The 16,441-nt window shown below is 38.2% G+C and overlaps 1 protein-coding gene across 5 annotated transcripts in view; it reads right to left on the reverse strand.

Moving 5' to 3' along the window:
• Positions 1-16,441, reverse strand: part of LOC115217847 — a 132,287-nt gene that overhangs the window by 30,406 nt on the left and 85,440 nt on the right. For 4 of the 5 annotated variants that reach the window (XM_029787544.2, XM_029787543.2, XM_029787542.2 and 1 more), the window contains exon 4: positions 9,676-9,850. In XM_029787544.2, the coding sequence (XP_029643404.1) occupies positions 9,676-9,850 (175 nt within the window). The remainder of the gene's footprint in view (positions 1-9,675; positions 9,851-16,441) is intronic. The other variant, XM_029787545.2, reaches the window with a different exon arrangement.

Raw genomic sequence — 16,441 nt, forward strand, 5'->3', positions numbered from 1 at the left:
TACTAAGGGTACACCAGGCATATGCATCACAACCATGTGTGTACAACATGGTGATCTCATATCAAGATAAACAGTGCATGGCCTTGCAGGTGGGGCCCAGTTAGAATTGAGTAGCTCACCCTACTCAAAAGGTCTCTGAATAAGAGTTTCTTAAGGATGTTGAACGAAACACCCATGTTTCCAGAGGTGAATTATTCAAACCCCAAAGAATTCCTCTCAACACATGGCCATGATGCTCCCCCACTACTTCTGCTCGTGATCAGAGATGCATATATCACCAGCCACCAAGGGACATGGTCAACTGGTTATGGTCAAACAACTGACAAGCAAATCTGGGGTACTGAGCAGAATATTTGCTGTAGCCCATCTTTTATACCAAGACAAAACGATGTACATGATAACACTTCCAATCAGTTAAGATCAGAAGCCATGAGAGCCACTGCCTGGTACTGCATCAGGGCATTTATTATTATTATTATTATAACACATATTGGAAAAATATCAGTGACAGAGGTCTTAAACTGGTAGAACTGAGAGTGAAAGTGGCTGAGAATTTAGTACAAGATTGGTTTAGCTTGGTTACCATGTAATTTAGTATGCTGCTTGGACATGGAAGCATATACATTATACTGAAAATGAGACGACAACTGCAAGAGAAGATCATGGCTAAGAACAAACCATTTGACTTTGTATTTGTTAATCCAAAGCTGGCCTTTGGCAGGATTTTTGAGCATGGTGGGCCAGGAAACAAAAACTAAAGATAGATATTATAACAATTGTGTTATTCACATAAACAAATGAGGCATGAATGAGAGTAAAACTGGTAGCATGTGGCCAGAGAATAATTTAATGTAGAGACAGCCTCTCGCCAACGTTCTGTTCCTGCCTCAGCCACCACTTAGAGTTTTTTAGGCAATGATATTCGAGTTCAAGTCTGGATGTCCTTCGAATGTTTTTGTTACTGTAGACTGTCACAAGAACTGCAGAATAAGTTCCAAACCAAAAAGAATGGTTTAGAAAATGACTTAGAAAAGGCCAAGAGTTTGAATTAATATATTCGAGGAGAGTTGTAAATGGCAGCAGTGTGTTTGAGGAATATAACCTGGTTTAATTTGTAGGAAAGGATTAGGTAATAATAGGTAGAAAGGGACATTTGGCAGACTGAGAGGGAGAGAGAGAAAGAGAAGGAGACTATGTTGTTGGATGGAGAGGGGAAGAGTGAGAACCAATTGAAGACTATCAACTGTTTATATGGGTCACACTAAATGTAATTGATACTTTCAGCTAGCCAGGTGAGCTGAAGGTAGGCAAAAGAACACGCGCGCGCACACACACACACGCACACACACACACACACACACACACACACACACACACACACACACACACACACACACACACACACACGCTAGCAGCTACAACAAAGATCTGTGGAGGTTGGAGAGAAATGAATCAGGTAGAATGGATTCAGTGGGTGTGTAATGTTAATTTACATGAAAGGTTGAGCTGTGGTGAGTTGACAGAGGGTCTGGGCATGAAGGGCATCAGTTGTTGGTGAATGATGATTACAAATGGGACAGCCAGTGATGGATATTGATGGAGGGAACATGTGGAGGAAGGAGACCAAAGATGATGATAGAATGATGATGGAGGGAACATGTAGAAGAGGGGAATTGAAGATGATGGCAAAAGAGGAAAACGATGGGTTCAGATGAAATGTGATGGATGAAATGACAGAAGAGAGCTTCCAGTGGCAATATATTGTAGTGCAGTAGATCTGTCAAACCCACAGCAGCAGTTTCGAATGTCTACAACAATGAGGATGATATACTGAATACATTTAGATACATATGTACTAAAGCAAAAAAAATAAATAATTCAATAAATCATTATTATTAGTGGCAGCAGCAGTAGCAGTAGTAGAAGTAGTAGTAGTAGTAGTAGTAGTAGTAGTAGAGGTTTATTAAAATTAGAATGTGTATTTTTGTTGATGTTAAAAAAAAAACTATTAAAAGCAAAACTTAATTTTTGAATGAATGCAAACTGAAAATAAATATTGTGTGTGTGTGTGTATTTCTTGTGAGTGTATGCATACGTGCATATGAGTGTGTATGAATGTTCAAGTGTAGTATGTATGAGTGAATGTGTGTGTGTGTGTGTGTGTGAGAGAGAGAGTGCAAGCAGGTGTGTGTGTGTGTGTGTAGATTAGTAACATCAGAGAATGGTTAAGAATATTTGAGGTTATCCTCCTATTAACTGGGTTATAAAAAGAAACAGTTAAAAAAATAAGAAATAAGACATGAAAAAGTTAAATGCTAAAAAAGAAAGCCCAAAAATGTATTGGTGTTGGCTGAGACGTAAGAAGACGTTGAGGAGAGTGGAGAGATGGTAAGGAAGATAGATAAGACGTTAGTGTGACGTTGGTTGTTGTTGTAATAATGTAAGGGGGAAGTTAACATCTCTGATGAAGAGTGGAAGAGTTTTCTGGGCAGAGAACAAAAAATGTTGCAGCAGTTATAACAGGACAAAAATAGATTGGTTATCTTAGAAACAACGAGCTATTGTCGATTCTGTTATAGGTACAAGGCCACATATTTCAAAGCAGGGCTTTACGTGATTAATCTAGCTCAAGTACAATTATTATCATCATCATCATCATCTCTTCTGACTGCGAGACAAGGCTACAAAATCTGAGAAGGCTGTATCTCTATAAAAGCTGATTACACTGCCACCGTTGATAATAACTGGCGCTTATTTAACGACGGCCTGCATCACCTTCCCTAAAAATAACAACAAAGGTTGTTTCTGCTTTTTGGCAAAAGCTAATGGACTGAAATTTGGAGTGGGGTGGGAGAGGTTAGTTGATTATGTCGGCCCCAGTGCTCAGCTGGTAGTGACCCTGAAAAAATGTAAAGACAGATGAAATGCTGCTAAGCATTTTGTCTGGGGCACCAACAATTCTGCCTGCTCACCACCTTAATATTAATGATGATGATGATGAAGGTGATGGTGCAAAGCATTATGTCTGAAGATCTGACAATTCTGCCTGTCCACCACTCAAAGAATAACGATTTCAAATTTTGGCACAATGCCAGCAACTTCGGGAGAGGGGGTTAGTCTCAGTTACATCGACCCCAGTGTCCAACTGGTACCTATTTTATCAACACTGAAAGGATGAAACACCACTGAGCATTTTGCCAGCTTGCCCCCTGCCCCAATAACAATAATTTCAATTTTTGGCACAAGGCCAGCAATTTTGAGGGGAGTTAGGTGATACCACTGATCCCCAGTGTTAGACAAATACTTTACTTTATCAACCCTGGAACAATGAAAACAAAGTTGAATTTGGCAGGATTTGAACTCAGAACCACAAAGATCCACAAAGCATTTTGTTCAATGCAAGCCATTCTGGTTGACCTGGGGCTATGGTTGAAAACATTTTCCAAAGGGACAGATCCCAAAATCATGTCCTTGGCAAGCAAAAGCTTTATTTTGGTGGTGGCCAAATTAGTGATGCCGAAAGGCTGTTGATTGTAATATTAAGTTGTAGCACAGGATGAAGGCCATAAATTCTGCTTAGGTAAACTGCACTCACTAACAATGACCCTTAGAAGAAGAAGCAACAATTATTTAAGTTTGTGGTGAGACAAAGGACCAGGATTGTCTGTTAAAAGATGATCTTTCCATTTCTGGACTCTCCCCGCCTCTATATATCAACGGACAAATAAGTTTCAGAATGTGAAGCCATGTTTTACATCACACCTTCTTTTAGTCGTGTGATCACCTCCTCTGCTTTTCTAGCATATTAGATACACGGCTGAGTAGAGTCGAGCATCTTTGGGAAGAAGATTCACCCTCAGTCAGGGAAAGGAAAAAAAAAAAAAATCTTCACTGGTTGTGCAGAGTTAAATGTCATCTAGAGCAGCAGGTAACTAGGGAGAAGGTGACAAGGTACCCCAAAAGAAACAAGGAATATATGTGATGATGAAGAGGGGCCAGTGACTGCAGTCAGCAGGGGACGTTAGTAGACGAGTGTGCCAGGACGACACCGGTGCAATTAATACAGCTTTGTTAATAACAAGATTATTAAGAAAACGAAAACAGATATCCAGAACTTTGGTGACACCCTCCTCCTCATACAGGCAGACAATGCAGCTGATTAGGTATTTGAGGGATAATGGGAAACGAAAAGAAGGTATGAATGTTACCAGAAATATATATGTACATATATTATTCATATTATATATATATATATAAATACAGACATACATACATGCATGCATACACACACACACATATACATGTGTGTGTGTGTGTATAAGTGGGGGGTGTATAATGAAGGTAGAAATCTATTTTAATATCTCAGCATGAGAAAAAGAAATAGTACATGAAAGGAAGTAGGAGCGAGAGAGTGAGAGAGAGAGAACTTAAGAGAAAAGAACTAGGTCAGATTGATGGGGGTGGGGTGGCACAATTATTGGAGCCAAAATTATTGAAAACGATTCCAAGAATTTAGTGGGTGGGTGGGTGGGAGATATGCTGTGGTGATGGTAAGGGAGGTAAGAGAGACTTGGAAATAGAAAAAAATAGAAAATGAAAAAAAAGGAGGGAGAGAAATGAGGATAAGATAAGAGTGAAATTGTTGGATATGAACCTAGATTGGTTTTATTATTTGGTCAAACCCAACAAAATGTCACCTCCACCTCTTACCACAAGCAGCAGTATGGGGTGGGGGGGGGGACAATCTAAGTTCCACAGCTTCTGAAAATGGATTGTTCTGTGAAGGGGGTGAAGTAGACAGGGTCACTCCCACATCTGAAGGGTAGTTTTGAACACAGCTAACCTTTATGTTTCACCCAGAACATGGTTGTAACTGCAAAATAAAAACCAATGGATCAGAAATATTCATAATTCCAGACAACATCTCATACATCATCATCATCATCATCATCATCACACAGCTACAGTAAGAGCTTTAATCAAATATTTTCTTCTCAGTTTTTGCTCCAAATGGCTTTACACTTCTTACATAGGTTGGATGGTCAGGTAAATTTGCACCTTTATACAGCTTTATTATGGGATGATACTGTCTTTTTCCCCTCTGTCTTCAAATATCCGGATGCTCACCTTCCAACCATGAAGTGAAAATAACACAATGTTTATCAAGGTACACTTAACTATGTAGAATAATTAATGCCTCTTGCTTAATGAACCATATAATATATAAGTAGGCCATATCGAATATACATATAATAGATATTTCAATGCCAGTCTACCCATATCTTTTTCTTACAAGTCTTAGATTAGTACACACACACACACACACACACACACACAGATTACATAACATGGAAATAAAAATTGATGGGTTAGATGAAATTTAACAGAATGATTGGGGCCAAGTCTTCAGGGAGACAAGCTCAGTAATGAAACTGAGACAAGACAACTGTGGAAGACTACCTCCAACCCATCATTCTGTGAGGATTTATATGAGGGTTACTTTAGCTGGCAATGCTAACAAGGAAGTTTCCTTCAACAGACTCACAACTACTTTTGTAAGTGTCACCATTTCTCTACGACCAAATTTAAGAAAACATTCTCACTATGGTCATGGATAGAAAGTCAATAGAAACAATTCTTTAAACAACTGCCAACCTGCACCACCCACCTACACACACACAACCACACGAAACTGCTGGCAGAGTCCATTTATTAGTGAAAACAGTTCAACTTCAGCAGCAGAAAACAGACTCTCAATTCTGAAACAGGAGACATTTTTGGACTTGGATTCCTCTAGGACTTCCGGAGCCAATCATAGAGAGGAATTAGCAATATCAGTGAAAGTATCAAAGAGATAATGTCCCCAAAGAGACCATTCTATGTCCTCACAGATTTCCTTTCAGTTTTGCAAGTTTTGAAACGGTTTGTCTTCTACATTTTGTCTCCCCCCCCCCCAACAACAACACTTCTTTTTCAGACTTATTTAAGAACCACTGATTAGAGACAATATCGTTTTTTTTTTTTTCACATGCTGTCTTGATGATTATAGATTACATTCAAAGTGAAAGATAACAAGATAAAACTATATTAACACATAAAATAATAAAGATTTTGACAGCAGATAAAGAAATGAGAGAGAAAAAAAATGATAGCAATTAAGGGATGTTTGTTTTTTTTCTTTAGATAATTTTTTTAATCTAAATTGAAAATAGCTTTAAAAAAATCATTTCATATGTTACAATCCAATTATCTTTTATTTATAAACATATCTGCAGAAGCACTTGCACTAAACACACGTGCGCATGCACGCGCGCGCACACACACACGCACACACACACACACACACACACACACAATAACCAATATTTAATTTTGAAGCTTTGCTATTTCCTCTGACAATTTTCATTAATTTTCACAGCAAATATTGTAAAATTTTCCGATGTATCTTACTTTATCAGAAATATTTCTCTTCAGTATCTTATGAATAATGGTTAATTATATGAGAAACTGGTTTGCAATATAAACCAATTAGACAATCTTTCTTTCAACAATAAGTATTTGAAAGGAAAATAATAGAAAACAGACTGAAAATGTTCCACATTTCAATTAGATAAACTCAATATTTCCACAAGATCTGTTGAAATGTTTTTCATTTTGTTTATGATGACTTTTATTTAAGTACAGAGGAAAGCACAGCAAGAAGGTAATATTAAATATTATATCTCCATCAGTCTTATCAACAAGCCAAACAGTCATATATATGGCGCCAATATATCTCTCTCACAGATCTCTCTCGCAAACACACACACACACACAATCTGCAGAATGAATAGACGTATGAAGAGGAAGAACAAACATGCTGCTTTAACAAAGAGAATCTTGCCTGCCTCTTTAGCGGGGAAGTCTATACGTGGTAACTCAAACTACAAGAAATACAAACCAAAAAAGGAAGGACACACAGAATAATGTAATCATCATTATTATCATCATGAAGGTCATGACCAGAAGGCTCCGATCCTAGGTTTGCTGGCTCAGAGTTGACATGCAGTTAGACAACAAACAACAAGTATACAGCAACCACAACGTCCCATACACTGCACCACAGCAGTATTGGCACCAGTGGAATTTGGTGAGATCTGGGAATCGTTGCATCTTGTGAAGACTGTTCCTTGAGTTGTTGGGCCGACCACACACACACACACACACGTCTTTTATCTCATTTCAGGCATCAGACTGTGGCCATGCTGGAAGAATTTTTAGACAAGTGAATTGACCCGAGTCCTTTTGTTTTCAAGCCAGGTACTTATTTCTTCCTCTTGCCAAACGGCTAAGTTATGGGGACATAAACACACCAACACCGGTTGTCAAGCGGTGCAAGGGGACAAACACAGACACAAAGATACAGATACATAGATATACAGAAATATATACATACGATGGGCCTCTTTCAAATTTCCGTCTACCAAATCCACTCACAAGGCTTTTGTTGGCCCAAGGCTAGTAGAAGACTTGCCCAAAATGCAATGCAATGGGATTGAACCCAAAACCATGTGGTTGGGAAGCAAGCTTCTTACCACACAGGCACGCATGTATATGTGTGTGTGTGTGTGTGTATATATATATTTATTGTGTAACAGTCATTATTCTAATGAGTTATATCTAATTATCACCCAAAGAGACCCATCTACACTGCTGGATGCTCTCCTAAACCAGTTGATAAATATCCCATCCATAAGGGATCAATTGATAGATGTGCTGAAACAATTGTAGTAATTAACCAGTAATTAAACAAGTGGATCCCATTATGCAAGTTACAATGAACTGCTGGTGGCCAAAGCTATGCCATATTAAAACACGATATGAAGTTCTACTTGAAATATCAGAATTCTGCCTCTTCAGCACACAGATTTACTTGGTTCAGTGCCATCGAGTCGTAGCTTGGGCAAATGTCATTAGGTTAAACAATATTTTGTGATGGAATTTGGTAGATGGAAGCTGAAAGAAGTTAGCCATATTTATGTGAGTGTGTGTGTGCATATGTACATATGTGAATGTTAAGAAAATTCCTCTGAGCCATAGCATCTCTCTTTCATCAATGGCTCGCAATTCAGCCTCAAATGGTGATGTCATTATTTGCAACTGGGTGGTAAGTGGCGACGTTGAGATTTCTTGTCATCAAATTGTTTTGCGAGATCTTTACTTTCAAATTTCACTGGGATAAAAAGCCCTTAATTGATGAAAAACAGGTAAGGGTTAGTGAGCGGAAGTGCATCCTAGCATTAAATGAAACAGACAAACTAACAAAATAATTCCTCTGCAATGACATCAGATCCAAGTGAGTATCAATGCTCCAGTTTATGGGGGCAGATTATCGATAAAGACCTTAATTTTCTATCAGTAGGTGTGCACAAGAAGTGAGATTATGTCAAAAAGGTGGGAAACAAAACGACTTACAAACACTGCTACATTTAGTACACAAAAGTACTTAACTTCGGTTAGTGACAGCTCTTTGGTTGGTAACACTGATTTCATATTTTGGCACAAGGAAGCAATTTTGAGGGCCGGGGTAAGTTGATTACATCGACCCCAGTGTTCAACTGGTACTTATTTTATTGATCCCCAGATGTGGGGAGAGGTAATGTTGACCTTGACATAGACAAATGAAATGCTGCTAAGCATAATGCCTCAGATGCTAACGAGCCAACCAGCTCACAAGGAGTTCTGTTATTTTTTTGTCATCTAATTAGAACATGGTGAAGAATATTTCGATGAGAAAGAAGCTGAAAGAAATGTACAAGATTCCTATTGTTGTTGCATGTGGCAGCTCCTTTCTTGAAGACAGCTGGATATTAGTATCTGCGCCTGATGTGTAGCACCGAATGACATTAAACTAGGGAACTGACAGATTGCTTCAAAGGGGTCAAGATAGTACTTTGGCAAATCAGAACTACCAGAAAAATGACAGAGAGACAGAAATAGACAGAAATGAGAATGATGGGAACAGTTTGGGATGCTTGAATGGTCTAAAAATAGTTTTGCAGAAAATAGAAATAAATAGCACAGAAAATGAAGAGACCATTCCAAGCCTGAGCGACAAGAAAACAAATGAAACCAGGATAATAACTTTGATGATCTAATGAGAAGCTGAAGTGAAATGGGTGTTGACAACCAGGTGATGTGTGTGTGTGTGTGTGTGTGTGTTTATATAAAACAGTGTGTTTCTTTGAAATGTAAAGCTAAAGAGAGAAAAAAAACCAATAAAACAAACCTAAAAGGATTCTGATTGCCAAGGTATGTAATAGAATAAAAATATAGAGGATAGCCAGAGAGAAAGTGAGCTAAAGAAAGCAATAAAGAATTCTAAATATCAGGTGTAATTTTGACTGAGTCATAAGGTAAGAATTGAAGGGAGAAGTAATCTAGGCCAGTGGTAGATGGTAGTGAGAGCAGCAGATGTAAGCTGAAAAACTGATGAGAAAACACAAGTAAATCCGTTGATTTAAGAGGATGGCTATAAAACAGAAACAACCAGAAAGATAGAGAAAAGAAGAAAAGAAATATATTGTACAGACCAGACTAAACCTCTTCTAATTTTGTACGGCAATTGAGGGAAGGGGTTAGCAACAACAGATGATGGTGGCGATGATAATGATGATGGTGGTGGTGGTGGTTTACCTGATTGTTTTTATACATCCACCAAATATCATAGGGGAGCTGAAAATCTGATACCTCTTCTCGCAAATCTTTTCCTTCGTGGAGGGGAGCAGGAAGTGAGCCACGACCAAAGTTGCTAACTTGATGGAAGGTGGTTTTGTCTTTATTCCTCACTGTAGTTTTCCTGTTTTGTTGTCTGGAATTTGGAAAAAAAAACAAAAGAGAAAATAAATACAAAAGTTAAATATTTGACAATAAAGAAAATAATTTACAAATGTGTTTAAGATCTGACAGTTATTGCTTCATTAAGTTTGTGTCTGATAAGATATTGCAACAAGAAATACTCCAAAACAGTTAATCATGAAGAAATCAATAAATATGAAGAATATAATGGAACTTCTCCCAAGATGGTTGCTTCAGCTGACCATTATTCCGCTCAGGGACATCATGTGGTCATGGCAAACACGGTAGACCAATATTAGATTCCTGATATCTTTTATCTTTTACTGGTTCATTCATTAGACTGCGGCCAGGCTGGGGCAACACCTTGAAGAAGTTTCAGCAGAATGAATTGACCCCAGGGTTTTATTTTTTTAAAGCCTGGTGCTAAATCGATTAGTCTCTTTTGTGGAACTGATGTTACGAGGACATAAACACACCAACACTGGTTGTCAAGTTGTGCGGTGGTGGTGGTGGGGGCAATCACAAACACAAAGACATACACACACATGACGGGCTTCTTTCAGTTTCCGTCTACCAAATCCACTCACAAGGCTTTGGCTGGACTGAGGCTACAGTAGAAGACACTTGCCCAAGGTGCCATCATGCAGTGGGACTGAACTTGGAACCATGTGGTTGGGAAGCAAACTTTTCACCACATAGCCATGCTCATGTGTAAATCTATCATTTCAGAGGTTTCTGAGATGAAATAAGTACGATATCACCTCCACACACACACACACACACACACACACCAGGTTTGTCTCAGCAACAAACCATTAACTGAAAGCCGAGTGAGTGGAATGACGAAGTGCTGGTGTTCTTGGCCCGTGGGTTAAACTTGAGGGGGAAAAAAGTATTTAACTGAGTCTGCACCAGTTTAAACTAGACAACAAGGGCGAGACATCTTGGTGGCATTAAATTGACTGGATAATTGCCTATCTACAACACACAGCAGCATGCTCTTTGCATTTTCGTACAATGTATATAGGGCATGGCCATAAGCTCTCAAACCTCCCCAGTCACAGCTACACATCCTGGCCTTTTGCCAAATTTGTCAACTTCTTCTATCATCCATCATTCCGTAACTTAGACACTTCCAGTAGCAATGCCCCTGCAGTTATAGACATCATATTTGTTCATGCTTTATAAAGTCGATTTAAGCACACGCAAACATCATACAAACACACATTTTCAATCTATGCCAGCATGGGAAATACAGAGAGAGAGAAGGATGACGTGTGTGTGTGTGTGTGTATAAAGGTGAAACAGCTCCATAATTATGGCATTGAATTAAAGGTTTGATGATCCATTGCAAAAAATTTCTTGTGTTACTTTATTCTACATACCCTAGTTCACCCTTAACAAATTGATTTCTTATCTAAGACCACTATTTTAGGAAGAATTTTCTGTTTACAGAATTAACAACCCCAGTACATGACTGGTACTTTACTGACGTGGTAGGGAAAAAAAAAAATGAAGTTGGTTCTTGTGGTATTTTAGCGACACCATTACCTTTCACTTCTGCCAAAATTACAGCTTAAAATAACAAATTTTTAGAAAAAGAGAGAATAAGATTTTATGATGTTCATGCTTTTCTCAACAGCAGAAGTGGCATAAATAAAATGGCCAGAATATTAATAATTTCTTTTGACAATGTTTTTGTGGAGAGGCACAAAATTCATTGAATTAATTCGATACCTGTTATTGATACTTTGTCCTGGGTGAAGGAAGAGAGAAGTTGACCCCAGCAGGAGTTGAACCCAGAATTGATAAGTAAAACACAACTGAATCCCAGTGTCTAAACAATACAGTGTGGCTGGCAGAGTGGTGAGTCTACCAGACAGTCAACCAAATGGTCAGAAGTTTGCATCCTGTAACCCTGTGTTGTATCCGTAGCTGAGAACCCCTGCCAATTGGCTTAGTCCAATTTGCTATAAAGAGGGAGCTAAGACAACTGGTTCTGTCCACTTTGATGCAACTAATTTGTTAGCTTGCAGTGCTGAGTTCAAATCCCCAAGTGATCATATATTGGACCAGAATTCCCCAATAATCTCAGTTTGCCATGACATTTGTAAATAGGTTGATACCACACTAAACATAGCAGACACAAGCACTCCTCACCACATGGGCACTTTTCTTTTATATCAGCAGGTACAGCTCCTACTACAAACATGGAACATAACCACCACCACTACCATTGAGGACATGGAGGATAGCCAACAGTGCCAACATGGAGGATAACTTCAAAAGATGGAGAGCTGGCAGAAACGTTAGCACGCCGGGCGAAATGCTTAGCGGTATTTCGTCTGCCGTTATGTTCTGAGTTCAAATTCCGCCGAGGTCGACTTTGCCTTTCATCCTTTCGGGGTCGATTAAATAAGTACCAGTTACGCACTGGGAGTCGATATAGTCGACTTAATACCTATGTCTGTCCTTGTTTGTCCCCTCTATGTTTAGCCCCTTGTGGGTAAAGGTATTTTGCCTGTCTTTTGGCCACAGCTTGCTCAATCAGAATTTACCTGGGGCTAAATAACAATAACATGAATAAAAATTAAAATATTCTTATAAGTTATTGATGAACATTAACAAGTGGTGCAACAAGTGATAAAATTTTTAAATTGAGGAGGAGTGGTCATCATTGGAAAAAGAAGGTGGAAGAGGATAAAGCATTAAAGAATGCTTAAGTTTCTCATAAAGTTATTAATAAAGTTAATAAAATCCTGTGCCAGACACACAAAACCTCAGAATGGATTTTAATATAATGAAAAATAATTGCTAAAGATAGATATGAAGTTAGGTCATCCATAAATAGATGGAGGAGCCAAGAAAGAAAGAAAGAAAAAAAAAAAGAAACGTTTCAGCGGAATGGTTAAAATCTTAGGAAAAAGAAACTGGTAACCCTGAAATCATTGAAGGGTGAATGGAAATGGAAGTCATAGCAGGTTCTGGTTTCCGAGATCCTTGTCTACAAAAGCCATCAGACATTGTTAGCAGCAAATGGCAACAACACTCATCCGACTGATTCTAGTGTTATGAATAGCAGCCAAAAACAATAATTGACTGAGGAAAAAAGAGGAGGGGAAGGAAAGAGAGAGAGAGAGAGTGTGCATGGCAGAAATAGAGAAAGTAAGAGAGGAGAGGACAAAAGAAAAGGAGGAGAGGAAAAAAAAAGAGAAAGAAAGGAAAGAAGGCAGTGGAAAGAAAGAAGTATGAAGGAAGAATGAAAGAAAGAGAGACAGAATGAAGAATTTCTATTTGATATTTTCAATTCCTGCAAATCAACACTGTCTCAATTTGGTTTTCCTTTTCAGCAAATTAATGGAGTTTATTTTTCCTGTTCAATCTATTGATATTGCCTTTTGTCGATTGTTTATACTTGTTTGGTGTGTGTGCTTTTTTTTTGTATTTGATGCTTCTTTCTTTATAGCATCTAAATCTGATAATTATAGTGTTTGCCTTGTTTCGCTTGGCTTTATTTATTCTCTTCTCACCACCACCACCACCACCTCAGTCCTCGCTCTTATTCCATTGAATACAATTTTGTTACTAGAATAGCCGAGGTTCAACTAATATTTATTTTATTTTATCATCCAAGTCAATAGTTAGCAACTATTGTAATGAATTCAACAGGAAAAGACTAATTGTATTATCTCTTATCGCAATATTATCTTGAGGTTATCATGGCTGATTTGACAGCCATCTCCAATCAGCAGCAAAATAGCTCAATTTTCTTACTTAATTGACTGTCTAATGATTTAGCTGAATTAACACTGGATATTTTACAGGTGCCTTAAGATTAATTCCAAATTTGGTTAACACCTTCCTCTCCTGGCAGTTAATATAATGTTCACCCCTCAAGGAGCTTAACTTCATAATTTATCTCTAACCCATTCGCATTCATTAAACTGAAACCAGTGACAAAGCCTCTAGGAGGTCACTGGATCTGTTAAAAATAGCAGTAAAATCTTCTTCAAACGACAGTTTGCCATTGGATAATGTCGTCCTACAGACACCATGTCTGTGAAGAGGAGAAAGTACCAAAGATCATAGTCCTGCTTAATTAGAGTAGAACTAAAGCTAAACATGTTAGGCCTAAATTAACGACTTTCTATCCGTAGCTGCTCCACCTACTTCTATGAAGCAACTCTAAACTTTTTGGGAAATGGTAAGGGAAGGATTGTGCTCATGGCCTTGACAGGTCTTGCAGAAGCAGCCAGAGCAATATGGTTGATGCTATTCTTGAACAACTGCAAGATGAGAGCTGTAGTATCAAAACATTGAGAGGCAATGAGTTGTAGTAGAAAGAAGGTTGGTTTCTGGGGCAGGAATGACTGAATCAGGTGGTGGTTATGAGTTCAGCCAGCTCCAAGAAGCACAGACTACTCTGCTGGAGGTGAAGACATTTGTATATCTATGGGACAGAAGTTGGAAAATGTTCACGGTTAACTCTATGTCAATTATGACCATTTATTGGATGCAGTGAAGACTTATCTGTATGTGTAATAAGAATGGCACATCTGTGATGCAGAGGCTAGAGTATGGCAGTGAATGACTCTATATCAATCGTAACCACTTGAAGTTTGCCTACAACTAACAAGGAATAAAATACTAACCAAACAATTCTTTTAAACTTTTTCAACGGAATAAATCTATAGATTTTAGTTACCACAACACTCGCACAAAGTTTAATTAAATTAGGTAAATACACAAGTGACCACTGTCTGTCCTGTTTATATAACTTCACTGTAGACAGGAAGTGACCAACTGGACAGCTGGTCCCAGTACCTTTATAGTCCCACCAGTAGTTGCTAACGCCACATGAACTGCCCCATGTGAACTTAGGAACAATAAACACTGTTGATTCATCAGTTATTCGTTAATTAGTTATTTCAATGTCATCATTTCAAATTAGACAGAATTGACCAATTTTACTCCTCTTTTGCAGACATACACATATGCAAATATATTCACTCAGTAACTAGAACGACACAAAGCTGTATCCAACCATGGCCTCTTCTACAACACTTACAACTGCTTCACTGCCAGAATTTGTTCATTTCACAGTTTTCCAAACCAATGTAAAAACTTACTTTCGACCCCGCTTTCTGTCCCTTACCTTCCAAACCATACAATTTTGATTCAATTCTTTCTCCATTTGGGACCTTTTCTCTCTTAAACATACCAGTGTCATCAAGTCACTCATCATACACACCCATGTTTGTGTGTGTGCGTGTGTGTGTATACAGGAGTAAAAGACTCCACTTAATCTGAAAACATTTATTGACGTTTCCAGCGGCAAAAAGCTGAATCTCGTTGATGGAGCTTAATAAACAACATCTTCTGTGAATCAATCAACCTCCCTTCAACTTACTTTATTTGTCTCTTGAATGAGGACATCGTAAAGCAGCGAGGACCCTATTTTGCAATGCAGGGTAAATAGCAACATCTTTAGTACTCATTCCACGACAAAATGCACCCAAGTACACCCAGTGAGGTGGTTGCTGTTAGAAAGGGCATCAGCAGTGTGGCTTTCAATGAAACAGTGACATAGTTCACAGCCTTGCTTCAATATTTTCTCATAAAACTATTGTATTTTTATCTACAACACAAACTGACGACAGTGAATATCTCAGATTAAATGTAACAATGTCCTCCATGCTATAAGCCAAGTTCATTCCATAAAGAAATAAAAACTGTGAATCTTATTCTTTGCCTTGTTTTATTATCTTTTTGTACTATACACACACACACACACACACACACACACACACACACACACACACACAACACACACAACACACACACACACACACAGAGAAAAAGGGGAGAATATTAGAACAAGAATCTGAATGAATTTGCAGTGGTAGTAATCCTATAAAATCATATCCTAAGTTTCTTAATCACTCCAAAATAATAATAATAATAATAATAATAATAATAATGATGATAATAACGACAACAACAACAACAACAATAAGTCATTCAGGAGGATCATCATCATCATCCTGAATGACTTATTGTTGTTGTTGTTGTTGTCGTTATTATCATCATTATTTGGCTAATTTAAATATTCTGCTGACAGACATCATAAGCATAGTTGAGAAAGCAGTGGAGGAGGAGTAAGAGTCTGTGAAGCTGTTATAATTTACAGTTTCCATTAGAAGAACAAGAGTCAGGGGGAAAGATATAGGTTTCTAAGAATGATAGGAGTCAATTAGAATAGCTTAGTCACTACAGCTTTCCCTCTTAGTTACACTAATAGTATACAACTATATATATATGTATATATATTACATGAAACAAGATAGAAACAGCACAGGCAATTATAGCAGCATGGCAACAAGAGAGGTTATTAGTATATGAGACAGCCACAGTACATGTAGCAGAGCAGTGTTCTAGTTGTAGCAACATGGTCTAAGTAAATATATTTCTTCATTGCCCACAGGGGGGGCTAAACACAGAGGGGACAAACAAGGACAGACAAAGGGATTAAGTCGATTATATCAACCCCCCAGTGCGAAACTGGTACTTTTTATTTATCGACCCCGAAAGGATGAAAGGCAAA

The sequence above is a fragment of the Octopus sinensis genome, linkage group LG12 (genome assembly GCF_006345805.1).
Source record: "Octopus sinensis linkage group LG12, ASM634580v1, whole genome shotgun sequence".
NCBI classification, from domain to species: Eukaryota; Metazoa; Mollusca; class Cephalopoda; order Octopoda; family Octopodidae; genus Octopus; species Octopus sinensis.